At 33.6% G+C, this 17,060-nt stretch overlaps 1 protein-coding gene across 1 annotated transcript in view; it reads left to right on the top strand.

Moving 5' to 3' along the window:
• Positions 1-13,788, top strand: part of LOC132721208 (protein jagged-1a-like) — a 37,284-nt gene extending 23,496 nt beyond the window's left edge. The window contains exons 7-8 of the mRNA XM_060705472.1: positions 1,195-1,431; positions 13,311-13,788. Coding sequence (XP_060561455.1) covers positions 1,195-1,431; positions 13,311-13,495 — 422 coding nt within the window. The 3' untranslated portion in view covers positions 13,496-13,788. The remainder of the gene's footprint in view (positions 1-1,194; positions 1,432-13,310) is intronic.
• Positions 13,789-17,060: the final 3,272 nt, after the last annotated feature.

Raw genomic sequence — 17,060 nt, 5'->3', positions numbered from 1 at the left:
CTACCAAAGTCAAGCTCACATAGAGAGGTCAAAAGTTGTGTACGGGGTCCATTTAGTCATCATTAATTGATAGAGTGTAACACAAGTGATAACTGTCATGACTGAAAGTGTGACACATGCAGACACACTTGGGGTTTGGAGCTCAAAACGACTTTAAAATCCAAATAAGATGCATATTTGTCAACCCCAGCACATGCACTGATCATATATATCAAAACACTTAATATAAGCCGTTTTGAAAAAAAAATCATATTTAAACATCAAAAATAATACACAAGATAAAAATGTTCGCCGGAAAAAATCCGCACCCCTACAGTCATAATCACCAATGTATTTTATGGAAAAATAGACAATTGCGCAAGAAAAATGAAATTTTTCAAATAGGCAATAAAAACTCTTAATTGCAAATATAGAAACTTAGAAATGTAATGTTCAAAGACATTTTACACGTGAAAAGATTTACTCCGATGAAAGACATAATTCTGACATGAGAACACTTAAGTCCAAATTTGTCGTCCCTTCGTGTTTTCGCATTTTCGCATTTTGTGGCGAAGACGCGAAAGTACGGCATGGTGTAAATCAGCCACCATACATAATCCATTCAAACAAATAAAAACTGGCGAATCGAAAGGATGTTAGTATAAAACGCTAAAATGTGTGTGTTGATAAAAATACTGTTTAGATTCTATATGGTTTTGAGAAAAAAAACTGTTTCTATTCAACTTTTCACGGAAATTGGCGTAAAAACAATAAAATGTCGGCTGTAGAAATCGAAAGGCATTTTGTCACGTGACTTTTGCCCATGCTACCAAAAACTACCCATCACAATATCACGGCGTTAAGACGCCGTGAAATGAAATATCCAGATGTTTTCAGGACATAACTCAGAGCATATCTTCTAAATGCAAACCTATAATGCCCACATCTATGTCAACAACTTTTTGATGGGCATATTTTGCGACAATATTGCCCTTGTTTTAAAACTGGGGAAACAAAAAGAAAATGATACACAAAAATGCATAATACATAAACACTGCAATGATTTTTTTTTAATATTTACGTCTTAATAAATTTCAAAGAAGCAATGTTCATATTTTCATGCATACAGAAGACAATTTTCTTTTAAGCCATTTGTTTTGTGCATGAGAAAAAATAGCAAATTATCAACTACCTACTTTTGTTGTTTATTTCAAGCTCAATTGGCTAATGTTATCATCGGTTATCGTAGCGTGACTGCTTCATCAGAATGGAGTTCTAACACTGGGCCACATAAAGCGGTAGATAACAAATTTGGAATAACAGGAAACTTATACCACAGTGGCCCTAGCGATTACAGCCCATGGATTCAAATAGAGTTCATAAAAGTATACGGAATCAAAAGAGTTGTGATTTATAACAGACAAGGCGGAGGCTGTCAAGATACTAGTTGTGGTAAGATTTGAGCTGCGTCACGACAAAACCAACATAATCGGTTTGCGACCAGCATGGATCCGCGCAATCTGATCAGGATCCATGCTGTTCGTTATCAGTTTCTCTACTTGTAATAGGGTTTGTAAGCGAACAGCCTGGATCCTGATCAGACTGCGCGGATGCGCAGGCTGGTCTGGATCCATGCTGGTCGCAAACCCATTATGTTGGTTTTGTCGTGACACAGCTCATTTTTTAGCGCACCTGAGGACAATGTACTCAAGGTGACGTTATGTGATGGCCCATTGTCCGTCGTCAAACGTCCGTGCGTCAACAATTACTTTAAACAACTTCTCCTCCTACACCAATTGCCAATTGGGCAAATTTGTTGAACTTTACAGGAATGTTCCTTGAATGAAAAAAGTTATTAAAAAATCCGTTGAAGAACTCTGGTTGCCATAGTAACCGAATTATTTAGAAAAATATTTAAAAATCCACTTGTCAAAAAAACACAAGGTGTAGAGCCTTGATATTTGATATGTAACATAATCTAGTGGTCCTTTACAAAGATTGTTCAAATTATGCCTCTAGGATGCCCCTAGGATCAAAAGGGGCTCACAATGATGCTCTTCTGTTTTATATGAAATTATATAAGGAAATTTTCAAAAAACCTTTTTTAAAAATCCACAAGGCCTAGAGCATTGATTTGTGGTGTGCAACATAACCTAGTTGGCCACCACAAAGAATGTTCCAATTATGCCCCTAGGGTCAAAAGGTGCCCAGCCGTGGGCGTTACTCAAAATCTTTAAAAAGAATGTTCTTGTCAAAAACCACAAGGCCTTCAGCTTTCATATTTGGTATGTAACATCATCTAATGATCCTCTACAAAGAATATAAAATTTATGGGTCAAAAGGGGCTCCACTAGGGGGCTCATCATTTTTGTATAAAGTTATCTTGGGAAATTTTAAAAAACCCTCTTGTCAAAATCCACAGTGGGGAAAGCCTTGATATTTAGTATGTAACATGAACATGTATCAAAAGGGGCCCCCAACGACACCTCAGTTTTATACAGGAGTATACAGGAAAATCTTAAATCTGCCTGTCAAAATGTGCAAGACCTATGCCCAAGGGTCAAAAGAGGCCCCTCCAGGGATTAATCAATTTAAATATTTTATATTTGGTATAAAACATCATCTAGTGGTCCTTTATAAAGATTGTTCAAATTATTCCCCTGAAAATGCAAACGGACCCACCAGGGCCCTTATTAGTTTTATTTAGAGTTATTTTTGGAAATCTTAAAAATTATTCTTCTCAAAAATCACAAAATAGATAAATACAGAATCCCTAAAGAAAGCCCAACACGGCAAAATTGAAAATGTTGCAGGCTCGGTTTGATTGAGCCTGTTCATGAAAGACCTAGTGCTTTGATATTTGGTATGTAAGGTCATCTAGTTGTCCTTTTAAATTAGAGAGAAAAAAACATTTAACAACATCTAAACCACTTGTTTAATTTAGAAATAATTTTACTACAAAATCTTTGGTGAGATTGAACAAAAATGTTTAGGTTAGGCTTGTTTTCAAGTTTTCTAAAGTTAACCCGTAATAAAATGAATCCTGAAAATCTGAAGTCGGGTAAATTTAACATAAATCTGTACACGAGGGGTCATGAAAAAGTGCCAGATCCCTCATTCACGCCCCCCCCCCCAAAAAAAAATGTGCTTGAATCAATTATTCTATAGTGCCAGGAACATGTTACAACACTGAAGTTGGCACAGAGGATAAAAATAAATGGACTGATAAGAGTCTGCTTGACGACAATCACATCCTGTTTTCAAAAAGCATTGGACAAAAATCCATTCATTTGAAAGCAGATTCAGTATTTGTATAAAAAAGTGATATTCAATATAGAATATATGAGCGAATAATCCAGACATAAGTGACTTGAAAATTTAAAATCCAATGTTATATCAATAAAATGGATTGAATATTTAACTATATTATTCACTAATTTAAAATAAAAAAATAAAAACAAATACAAGTAAACTCATTAAAAGAAACTAAATGAATTGATTATGAAAAAGAAAAATCTATGGCAACTGTTATAGGAAATTTAAACGTTTTGTTTGGTCACCTGATGGCCAAGATCCCGTGTTCATGGCATATACCATAGGTTCCCTATTACCAGTAGAATTAAACAAGACCTGACCACGGACAGCACGATCCACTTTTCCCAGTGAAGGAAAGTGTTCAATAAAATCAAAGAAGAAAAGAGGATAATTCTGCAAATATATTAAGCAGGTTAACATGACCTTGATCATCAACAAATATCTTTATTTAAAATGAATTTCATTCTGAAACTGACTAATTAGGAAAAGGATAAAATTAGGTTTCAGGATTCTTGGGACTTAGAAATGCATTTAAAATTTCTTAGTGTCCAGCTTTATTTGTCATCCAATGAAAACGCTGTATTTCTTAAAAATAGTGTGTGTTAATTTTCATAGAAGAACAAAAGTCAATACTATACAAAACTCTGTTCATAGTCGCCTTCTATTTTTTATAGTGCTTCATAGTACTGTCTTCATAAAAGTAGTCATTTATTGTCAGATTGTTATCATTTATGTCAGGAAGTTGCTTTACCGGAACAACATCCTTGTAAGGTACAGTTTCAGATGGAAGTGAAGTCTTCTCTTTTTTTAAGAGGTGGCAAATTAGGCTCAAGAGCATTACTTATGTTATTTAGAATTTCAAACTGTTCTCGTTGATAGGACTGTACGGCATTGCTCTTATGCTTGCTCCTACTCATTACTGCTTTGTCTTGGAAATTTTTAATAATACAATGTGGTACAAAGTGCAACCCCAGCAGAATGATTACATATTTTTCTATCCGTCATATCAATGCCTGCTTCATTATAGAATCTCTTAATCATAGACTTAATAGAATTTTTCGCTATTGTTGCAGCACCAAATTTCGGAGATCCGTTTTCATCTACACTTCACATCCGTGTTATTTGTGCCGTGTGGCGGCTGTAAAAAGTCTCCCCGTACATTTAATCAATGATGTTATATTTTCGATCCTTGAAGATCGTTCAGCACGACATTATTGTTGTGCTTGTGGTATTTTTAGTTTCAACTTTTCGGCATTTTCCACTTTGGTGGTTCCAATATTCCTACTCGAATAATGTTGAATCACCCTTAGGATATGTTGCCTGCTTTTTAAATTTGTCTTTTGACGTCTTATCTGTGATACGCAGGCTTCATAACCTCTGATCCCCTTTCAAAATTCCATTTTATTTAGTTCCGCCCATTGTTTTCTCGTTTAGGGCACACGCTTTTTATTACTTGGGGACCATATGCCGCTTTTCATGGAATGGCACGGAATTGTCACATTGAAGGTTCCATGATAACTGCCGTATGAACACATCTGCGGATGTTTCTAAATTCAAAATTTTACTATTTCACGTTTAAATGTTGAATTCTGCTTAAGCCGGTGCTAGGGGGCGTGGACGGTAACTTGCACTTTCCAGTACCGTCCATGAACAGGCTCAATCAAACCGAGCCTGCAACATTTTCAATTTTGCCGTGTTTGGCTTTCTTTAGGGATTCTGTATTTATCTATTTCATATAGAACGCACTCACCCGCGGTATCAAGGACAAATACAAGTCATAAAGATTTATAATAGAATATGCTCTGTCTTCCTGCTCGTAATGAATAATGGGCTTAAGAGATGCATTTCGGCTTTTCAGCCCTCCTTGAGAATGTTTACGTATCCCTGGTGTTAATTTAGTATAACGCAAGTCCTTAGCATTGTCTTTTAAAATTTCAAACTGATCAGTCTGGCAGCTCACGTGCTCCTGAAAGTCACAAAATCCAAATAATTTCCCATTGTAAAAGAAAACTGCATTACTTAAACCTACTGCAGTATAACATCCCTGATTGCTATAGCTGAACTTCGTCTTCCTTTGTTACAAGATCAGCTGCATTTGTTTTTTATGCCAATCCCCTGTGCATGCAGTTCTTTCAATCATGCGAGTGTCTAAGCACTTTCTGAAATCAATTAACTGAAATTCTCCTCGAAAAAGTTAATGTTAGGTCTTGACACTGTACTAAAATAGATGAATACAGAATCCCTAAAGAAAGGCCAACACGGCAAAATTGAAAATGTTTCAGGCTCGGTTTGATTGAGCCTGTTCATGGACAGTACTGGAAAGTGCAAGTTACCGTCCACGCCGCCTAGCACCGGCTTAAGCAGAATTCAACATTCAAACATGAAATGGTGAAATTTGAATTTAGAAACATCCGCAGATGTGTTAGATAACTTTGCATACCACTCACAATTTGTGTAAAGAGAGTTTGGTGGTTATACCGTCTTGCCTTTTTTCCACGACAAAGCGCTGACCCCAGTACTTAAATCATGTCATCATTTAAAGCACCAACATCTTCAGGAATAGGATGAACACCTTCTATCTGAGTAGACTCCTGACTGTAACGGAACTTAGCCCAGTCTGCCAAGACTCTCAAAGCCCAGTTATTAGCATCCTTTGTTTTTTAAGGAATACTGTTCATACTACGTTGGATGATACTTGAACTCCAAATCTTCTGGAATCTAAAAGAAAGAAAGTTTCAGTTTTTTCATAAACAGTTAATGCATTTGCTTTTTTCTAAATAAGATGTCAACTACTACAGAAAAAAGTTTAATTACATAAAATATACAATGAATTACTTAAAAATGTTAAGTCAAACTCTCTTAACCTTTTCCCTCATATAAGCGTGTTTCGACGGCTTTTTGCTCCCCCTTTTGAGGCCTGTGGATGTGCCCCCTTCTGTTTGGGGGTTTGAAGGGGGGTGGAGTCCCCCTCATCGCCAAGAAAATTTTGGACATGTGACAGGCTTAAAATGGCCTCAGGTCGATCTTAGTGTCACTAGTAACTGACGCTGAAAAGCCTTTTACTTTATCTCAATTCATTGAGAAGTTGCAGCACTTTAAAATCAGTTTTGATGAAAAAAAGCAATGCAAAATAGTGATTTTTGGCAATTATGAGACGTCCCCCCGTTGCCATGGTAACAGGAAATTTACGATTGAGCATGCTGTTACAGAGGCTATGGTGTAGTGAACATGTGTGCCAAGTTTCATCAGTATTGAAGCATTTTTCATAGTTTCATAGCAGTTTGAACTTGTTACAGGTGGCTTTTCAATGAAAACGGCCATTTTTCGCAATATGCTCATAGGGTAAAAGGTTCAGTTGAATGTCCGCTTAAATCGAACATATTGTCAGTATCAAATCCATATTGATTTATTATGACTGAAAATTGAAAATGTTTGACCAAACTTCATCAAGATCTAACTTAAATTGTTTAGACTGGTTCAATCGACTTCGAGTTGACGAGTTGTAACTGTTTTGAAATTGGCCTTACCAGGTCGGTTAATGTTAGTGTGCCCTGCACTCGTGTCATTGGCACAGACACTTGGGGTGTGGAGCTCAAAACGCATTTAAAATCCAAATAAAATGCATATTTGTCAATCCATGCACATGTACAAATCATATATATCAAATAAACTTAATATAAGCCGTTTTGAAAAAAAAATCATATTTCAACGTCTATAATTATTATAGACGTTGAAATATGAATTTTTTTCAAAACGGTTTATAATTTTGATATATATATGATCAGTACATGTGCTGGGATTGACAAATATGCATTTTATTTGGATTTTAAATGCGTTTTGAGCTCCACACCCCAAGTGTCTGTGGACGAAATGTTTTTAGGAACATACATCACGTGACACATCACGTGACATTAGACTAAGTGTTTACATGTATATAAATCATACCAGTAATTAGCTCCTGTGTATTAAATGTCAAAAGCTGTGTCATTGACGGTGTCTCATCAGTCGTGCCAAGACACTCGTCAAAAATGCTGTCCGAAAGTACATTCTCAATATCAAGCACGTTAAAACTCGCATTGCCGCACTCCATCTTTACGTCCTCCATTTTTACTGAAGCACAAGGGTGCGTGTGTCTTCGCGCGCAGTGACGTAAACTATGCATATTCATAAGGTCAGTTTTAAACCCACCATTCAGATAATTGTTGACTCCTGTCGAAGTTTCTAATTTCTGGAGAACAGCACGGATGAACACTAACATAATATTCATATAATGTGCCCTTTTGGTTTCTTGTTCCCTGCGGTCTGGAGACCGCAGGGTATTAGTACGCGTTTTACTTTTGAGGCATGGAGGAGCACGTGACCTGTTTTCGGTACATGGAGGAGCATGTGATCTGTAAACCGTACATGATTGGTTAATTGACCTTTTCGAAAACCTAGCTAAATACCGTTTGCCGGTACGTTACGGATTTACCTGTAGGTCAGACACTCACATTGATATTTCCATAGACTTACATTATAAGAAATGGTCCCTAATCCTACCTTAAAATTGAGTTTTCATGCTAAAGAGCTAATTTTTCTAGCAGAATGAAATGCCTGACACATGAAAATGTTCTTGCTATATAGGGGTAGCCAACCAAATTTTTTGCAAAATGACTTCAGCGAGGATTACCCTCCATTTCATTGAAATTTTCTGCTGATCACAGGACTGACATACACTTTTTATGAATGCAAATATCCAAGTCAAAATTATCACAGAGACTCATGAAATATTTCATTTTCTTCAGAAAACAGTGTAGTGTTACTTTTTAAATTAGTTTTTTTACTTAAAAATACCCCACTTCCATCCAATCACCTCATGTATAAATTGACTCATACGGTTTTCCCTGCACTTTTTTTCAGCCAATCGCTGGCCATGTTACAATGCGATACCCTGACCTAAAGGGAATATTAAATGTTTAGTATTCTAATATCTAATAATAAATGAATTTGCATATACAATTACCAATTATATGGATGCATTTTCACCACTCTTAAGTCATTTAAAACTTTGAAATTCCCTTTTTTCTAACAAGCGCCGTTATGCCGCAATCCGAATATTCTGAAAATGAATGTTAGCATGTGATTTTCATACATAATTCATTATTCTGAAGCCAATTTTGTAACAACTTCCATAAAATCACTCAGATAGCAACACTACACTGTTCTCATAACAGAAGTGCTTCAAAATACTAATTTTCTAACAAAAGGATGTAGCAGGGAGCAATTTTATCACCCCACCCATAACAAAATAAGTGATTTTTCACCCAAAGTTCAACATTTTATTACCAATAGACTTCCTGAATGAAGATTTAGCTTAGCAAACATACTTAATAACTACTCTATAGTGACCTGACTATGGATTACACGTTATTTGTACACACATAGCAACATTTTGGGTGTAACTAGGTATTTTAAAATTGCCCCTGCTGTATTTTTCTACTCCAAATATTTGCTTATATAGTCTTAAATACAAGCCTAAATGTCAATAAAATGCCAAAATTCTTTATATATATTTTGTCTCTCTCTTACATGGATATAAAAAATGCAATATATGGAAAAACCAAGTTCCTCTGGACTTAACAGCACAGTAATAGCCTAAAATTTGACTTCTACACCCAATTTATTGGCCATTTTTGCATTCATTTGGAGCCAAATATGACAATTGAAACCTTCTTTCAGGTGTTTTACCATGTAAATCACCTCTTCAGACCAAAATGTACTTGGAATGGATAGTATTGTGTATTTTCTTCTCATTGTGGTAGCCAGACACTAGAATTTATGCACTTATCTAAGTTTCTCAATAAATAAAGGGAGGTAATTCACTAAAGTTGTGCATAATCACACCCTTTGTGTACATTTATCTACCAGAATAAGTGCTTTTTCTGTTTATAGACACATCAGAGACACTAAAGCTGTGTTATAATTGTGCCTAATATGATTGTGAAAAAGTAGATCAACTTTTACTTATCAATAAAACTTTTTCTACAAAATAATTCTACCCTTGGCCATTATGATGCTCTTTCAATTATGCATTAAACAGATATAAAGTCTAAAAACTATGGCATTATACATTGTGAGTGTGTAAATATGTATTACCAAATAGAAAACAATAATTTTTTATCACTATTTTACATCTTAACCACATAATAAGAGGTTATTCAGAGGCTACCTAACTGAATTATGCTACATTTTTCAATGGATTTTAATTTCTAAGTATGTGTTGATATTCATGCCCTGAAACCAAGTAAATTTTAAGACAGAAGCCTTAAAATGCTATTTATTTGAAGCTTTTATGCTATATATGCCTGTAAATGAAACACAAAACATTCTTATATGGGAAACAGACATAGAAGCAATTTATTTGTGACATTCTATGTAAATATTTGAGCAAAATGGAAAAAAATTAGTGCCGAGCGAAGAAATGTCCGCCCCTAAATAAAGTCGAAAGTTAACCGAAACAGCACCCTAGACTATTTCTAGTATTAATATATTAGTTTTGAACCTGGCAATATGCATTTGTAGTGATATACCTGCAACACCCATCAAAAGTGGCCAATGTGCTTACATCAGGTCCTGTCAAGTTATACATAAGTCTTCAAACCTGGCATGTGTATAGCCAATGTACAGCATTTCTTTGAAATCTGAAAAATATTTTTAATGACCAAGGTCTACATTATTCATCATCAACATATTACCAATTAATTATCACTCAAATTCACTGTTTAAAGAAAAATACAAACCATTATTAACTTTTAAGGAACACTAATACTCTTGTTCATATGTAAACAATGCTTGTAGATTGACCCCCTTGACACATTATCTGCTGTAAACACCAACAGTTGCATTGAAATAATGAAATTTCATACCTAGACAGGCTGTATACATCCATTCTTCCAAAATATCAGCTTTTCATGGTGTATCAATGAAGACAAAGTACTACAAATGAATTATGACAGTTCCAATTTCCCTCTCTTTAGGTCAGACACTCACATTGATATTTCCATAGACTTACATTATAAGAAATGGTCCCTAATCCTACCTTAAAATTGAGTTTTCATGCTAAAAAGCTAATTTTTCTAGCAGAATGAAATGCCTGACACATGAAAATGTTCTTGTTATATAGGGGTAGCCAACCAAATTTTTTGCAAAATGACTTCAGAGAGGATTACCCCCCATTTCATTGAAATTTTCTGCTGATCACAGGACTGACATACACTTTTTATGAATGCAAATATCCAAGTCAAAATTATCACAGAGACTCATGAAATATTTCATTTTCTTCAGAAAACAGTGTAGTGTTACTTTTTAAATTAGTTTTTTTAACTTAAAAATACCCCACTTCCATCCAATCACCTCATGTATAAATTGACTCGTACGGTTTTCCCTGCACTTTTTTTCAGCCAATCGCTGGTCATGTTACAATGCGATACCCTGACCTGTAAACACTTTCAATATGATCTACGTAAATAGCCGAGGTATATCGAGTGGAAAAATGCTTCCCTTATCTTCGAGTAAAATCGCTATCGCTTATGCTAAAACAATACAAAATAAGCTGTTTTTAAACCGCTAGTTTGTTGTGATTAAATGTCCGATTTAAAAATGTATTACACCAATATAAAGCTTTGGATCTTAGCTTCGTCACTGTATAAAATTCAACACATCTTTGGACTTCAAAGTATTTTAATTAACTATTAAACCTACCATATGTCAGACCATTTTACATACGATTTATACAGTGAGATACACAATCCGTTATCCTTACTGATATGAATAGCCAGTCGTCTGCTAGTTCTGAAAGTGTTTATCGGTGTTTATTTGTAATTTTCTATAATTAATTTATCGTTAAAGTTGGAAAAAACTTGAATGATATGTTTGAAAATTATCAATGTTTCTTAAATATCTATCTCAAATTTTTCAAACAATAAATTGTTTATACTGAAAATCTACAAAATTAAAATTTTCGTAGTGGCATCAGCCATAATAAATAGAGATATTTTCTGCGTAAACTTGTGTGTTTACTTTATTTATTTTTTGCTCGGAATTATTCATAAAATGAAGGCCTATTTAATCATTTTCTTAAAAAGAAATAATTGTTTTATGCTCGACCTTCTCCGGTCTTCAACGGTCACCAGTTTCCAAAGACCTTCTTCCATAGTGATCGTTTATTCAACTTTATCCCTGATACAAACGTTTATCCCCCCCCCAAATAATGTTGAAAATAGTTAAAAGAAATATCTTTATATATATCATTAAAATGTGCACCGCAGGAAACCATTTTACTTGTGCCCCTTTTACTAAGTTTCAAATTGAAACCCCAAATAAATACCAGCTAATGCTATAGTAAACAACCTTTCAGTAAAAATAATAAGGCAAGTGTTTGAAGATGTTTTCGCTGTCATAAAAGTAATTAAGCAACATATACGACAATTGGGAACTTAAAGACACGACATTATTGTTATTTCACGTTTAAATGTTGAATTCTGCTTAAGCCGGTGCTAGGGGGCGTGGACGGTAACTTGCACTTTCCAGTACCGTCCATGAACAGGCTCAATCAAACCGAGCCTGCAACATTTTCAATTTTGCCGTGTTGGGCTTTCTTTAGGGATTCTGTATTTATCTATTTTACTTAATGTTAGAGACGGATTGTAAGTGGAATCACAGACGCTTAGGGGTCCGATCCTGCCTCCCAACGTGAAACATCCCTGTCTTTACTTGAGACTTGACGTATTTTTTCTAATATGTCAAAATTGTTTGAAAACCAGGCCCCGTGTTCACAAAGATTTAAGGATCAGGATCAAGATCAGGATCAAATTTAAAAACCCCGATATTCTTCATTGTTTATCTTCATAGATATATATCTGATTATAAATTTGATAAAACAGGACTTAAAATAGCAAGTACATGAAATTTTAGAATAAATAAATTGTTAATTTTGCAAGATATGGGCATTTTACAGTTGATCCAAATATTGATCCTGATCCTAAAATTGATCCTTATTTTGATCCGAATATTTTTGTATTTGTTTTGTTATTGTTGATTTTATACCAAAATAGTTTGTTTTCTTTGCAAATCAGCATATTTTTACATTTTGAATATTTACAATTTAATTCAACAAAACACAAATAATTTTAGAAACATCAAACAATGAAAATAAAATCAGGATCACTCCTGATCCTGATATTTTCTGAGTGAACACGGGGCCAGGTGTTTTTTGGGTTTTTTTTTACGTTTTAACAGATATCCAATTCGTGTTTAAATATTAAAATACTTTGATAGAATGTTAACAGTGGCGTATCACGTTAGGGGGCAGGAAAAGTATATTGAATAAGTAATTTAAGGGCTTTTCAGTTGAAAAAATTCATTAAGCGGTTGTACCTTTCAATTTTAGCCGTTAGCATAAATTTTATTTCAGTAATTATCCTTGTTTATATCATTTATGTAACACCGGCTGGGGCGGCATCAAGGTATGTTTCTGCTAAAGAAATGGCGATGCCTTTAAGCAAGATACAACCGTTGGAAACGTTCAATGTTAGAGACGGATTTTTAACTGTCACCTTGTGGAGAAAGTAATGTTGATTCAAGATTTAAGGGCTTTTTTCAGTGGAAATAATTCGTTCCACCTGTTATATATTAGTTGAGATTTTTCCCTATCTGAATCAATGAAAAACTGTAACGTTACTGCTAGATAGTTTTCAAATGGTCATTGAAAGTGTACTGAGTATAATGAGTTAGTAAAAACAAAGAAAACGTTCGAAACCATGCGATAGTTTCGTGTTTTATGTGTTTGATGTGATGGCATTGATTTAGATTTAAAATAGTATGGCGCTGATTTGCAAAAACGTAATTTTAAATGACTATTAACAATAATTTAACAATAGGTTTTATTAGTAGTTAATCAATGTGTATCTATCACCATTACTCATAAGCTGATTAAAGCTGTTTTGATATATTATTTATCTCATTGTTATATATTGCAGATTCAAGACTTAGGGATTTGACAATGTATGTTGGAAACAATGTTTGTGCAAACTATACAGGTCCTGCAACAAATATATATAATCTTGAAATACAATGCGACCAACAGACGTTTGGAGATACTCTTAGATTACAAAAAGACGGACGCTGGCTTCACTTTGTTGAAATAGAAGCATATGCATACTAACATTTTAATTTTATGTAGTTACTTTTAACAAAGTATATATCTATAAGAGGGAATACATAACGAGACGTGAAAATTAAAATATATCAATGATTATTCTTTGTATGGGATAAAAACTGTATCTTTCTGTTAGTTAACTTTGGGAAAATTGCTATAAAATAATAGATAGTTAGATTGAATGTAAATATTAAGGTGGATAAAATAGTGTGTTTCTTATTTTTGTTTTATTTTTTGAGGGCTCAGTGCTAGACTTTTCTAACCTACAGTTTGAAATACTTTCAGGAAATGGAAAAAAGTAAAATTTGATGCGAATTAAAAAAAATATTTACATTTTTCTGTCTATATATACATATATATATATAAGTCATGGAGACATCGATGTTTGATTATCAAGAGAAGAGTTAACATAAAAGTATAAAATTGTAATTATTTATCACTTTAAAATATATTATACTATATATCAACATAACACTTGTTTTCCTTGTCAATTTGTTTATTATGCTTTAACGGCACATTGACTTGTTATATCATTTCGACCATTATAATTATCAAAAAAATATGATCATTAAATCTAAAATAATTAAGTTTATTAATTTATTCTTATGAAATAAGTAGCTTAAATCTTTAAGGTAGAACGTGACACTTTGTGAACTTTCGAGTAGTGTCTTGAAAATTGGCATGCCAAAAAGTTGACCATATTTCTGATTAGACCCGTAACAGTTGCCAAGGATATGCAACGACGTCATGTTCAAAAACGGGCTTTGATGGTCAACTTTGACGTCGTGTGTACAAAAATTGGCTGAAACTATTAGAATAATATCAACGGAATCTATTTTCAAGAAGCTACTCAAAGTTCGCAAAGTGTCGCATTCTACCTTAAATTTCATCTCATTTCTTATTTGTAACAGGTTAATAAAAAAAGGAAGACAATCAAAAAATATCTGAAATTGAATTTACTCGGTTATTTCTATAACATACCTGTGCAAGGTTTTGACATTTAAGAATAAATTCCTTGACAGTGACTTATTTTAACAATCAATTCAAAATGGAGCATTTTCGCATGGATAAAAATGTATTTGTAAGCCCGGTGTGTGCAACGTGACATCTAAAAAAAACTATCTGATCATGACCAAATGAAAATGAAAAAACTGGTGGCAGAGGTAATAACATAAAGTTTGTTGAATATGGCTTTGTCCCATTTGATTTCCATTCAGATGATATAAGTGTAACTTATAGGTGAAATTAGTATATAATATGATGGTTCCAGGACACTTTGAAGCCTAATAAAGTGTTTATCTATCAAACCAAAGGGTAAGACAGCTCGACATAGCTTACCCATCAACCCAAAAAGTAAGACAGCTCGACATAAACCCCATTTTATTGATTTAAGAACACCCTCAGGCCAAAAACCCCCCGGAACCATCATATTATATACTACTCATAAATGGAATACTATAAGACAGTCTAAAAGGCGGGAACCAACGAGTCCTTTTTTATAATTTAAATATATAAATGAGTTAACAAAAACAAATATATTGTTTAAAAGAACGAACATACACTGATAATGTAAATCCTCAATATGTTACAACAAAAAACGGAAGATTAATGATAAAAGCCGTGTGTGCTTCATGCGGTAAATTGAAATCTAAGTTTGTAAAACAAGGCGGTTCAATAGATATTCATAAAGCTATGTTACCTTTGTTACCTAAAAAAGGTTTAACTCTTCCTGGATATAACTATTGCGGACCAGGTAACCCACTGGTCAATGGATCACCTGTTAATCAGTTAGATGAAGTATGTATGAATCATGACTATTGTTACGATAGTGGCCTAAGTAAAAGTGAGTGTGATAAGAAAATGTTATCTGATTTAAAGACAACTAAATCAAAAACTATTGGTGAAAAACTAGCAAAAAATTTAGTAGTAAAGCCTGTTATAAATATGAAATATAAACTTGGTTTGGAGCAAACACGAAATTCAAAAAACGGAAGAAGGGGGTAAAGCATGATATAAGCAACATGCGACTTACCCCCGAAGTAACATGGAACGTTAAATTAGCCAATGAATTACACAGACCAATCAAACGGAAGTTTCCAAAACGGAGAGTTATAGTAAATGATGTTGATGAAACTTGGTCTGCTGATTTAGTTGATATGCAAGCCTTTTCTAAAGATAACAAAGGAATAAAATATTTCTTAACAGTTATTGATGTGTTTAGCAAGTATGCTTGGGCTGTTCCGATAAAAAATAAAACTGGTGATTCTGTTACAGAGGCTTTTAAGGAAATAGTTTCTGGTGGTAGAAAACCAGAGAATTTGTGGGTTGATGAAGGAAAGGAATTTTATAATAAAACTTTTCAATCATTCTTAGATAAAAATACAATAAACATGTACCACACATTTAATGAAGGCAAAGCTGTGGTTATCGAACGTTTCAATAGATCCCTAAAGCGAATAATGTGGAAATACTTCACCTCTAATAATTCTAATACTTATTTAAATGATTTACCAAAAATGTTAGAAAAATACAATAACACAAGACATAGTAGTATAAAAATGTCACCTAAACAAGCAAGCAAACAGTTAAATAAAGGTAATGTTTATTTTAATTTATATGGTGATTTAAAAGTATCAAAAAGTAAGGCTAAATTTAAGATTGGAGACCGTGTTCGTTTAAGTAAAATTAAGAGACATTTTGAAAAAGGATATACACCAAATTGGACAGAAGAAATATTTACAATTGATGGAATTCAAAATACAAACCCAAGAACATATACTATCAGGGATTTAAATAATGAGCTGGTCCAGGGTTCATTTTATGAACAAGAACTGATGCCAACTAAACAAGAAGTTTTTAGAATAGAAAAAGTTATAAAGCGTGACTATAAGAAAAAACAAGCACTAGTTAAATGGAAAGGTTATTCTGATAAATTCAATAGTTGGATAAAGATGCCAAAAATAATAAATGCTGAAATTATATAATGAGTAAACAAATTGAAAATCTTGATGAACTAATAGATTATTTAACAAGACTTGCATCAGCATATAGAAAAAGTTATAAATTTTGTGGAAGGGTAAGCGTAGGACTTCAAATAACAGCGGGTATTTTAGGTTGTTCAACTGCACTTGCACTTATTCCCACCATACCTATATTTGTAGCTTTAGTAGGAGCTTTACCTTCAGTAGTTACTATATTAGCTAACAAACTCAAAGTTGCAGACAAAAAAACTATTTTAAAATTACATTATCAAAAAGTTAAACAATTAATTACTGAAGCGCGGATTGGGAAGGTACAGTAAAAACTGTTTATAGTGACCTTCGATGGGAGAAAAGAAAAAAGGTCATTATAGACAGGGAGTCACTGTGGACAGTCTCTACATAATTCGGATATATGAACATATCATACCAATATTTTGTTGAAAAGCAGGATAGTACCATACTTAGGGTTTAATTATATTTTTTATTGATATTAAACATACCAAATATCATTTATAAAAAACAGAACAGTATAAAAATTGCATGTATAATTGGTTCAGATCATAAACTACACCATTACATTAGTTTTAAAA

The sequence above is a fragment of the Ruditapes philippinarum genome, unplaced genomic scaffold, assembly GCF_026571515.1.
Source record: "Ruditapes philippinarum isolate M1 unplaced genomic scaffold, ASM2657151v2 ctg1323_1_1_1_1, whole genome shotgun sequence".
Taxonomy (NCBI): Eukaryota; Metazoa; Mollusca; class Bivalvia; order Venerida; family Veneridae; genus Ruditapes; species Ruditapes philippinarum.
This window is presented reverse-complemented; position numbering and strand designations above follow the sequence as displayed.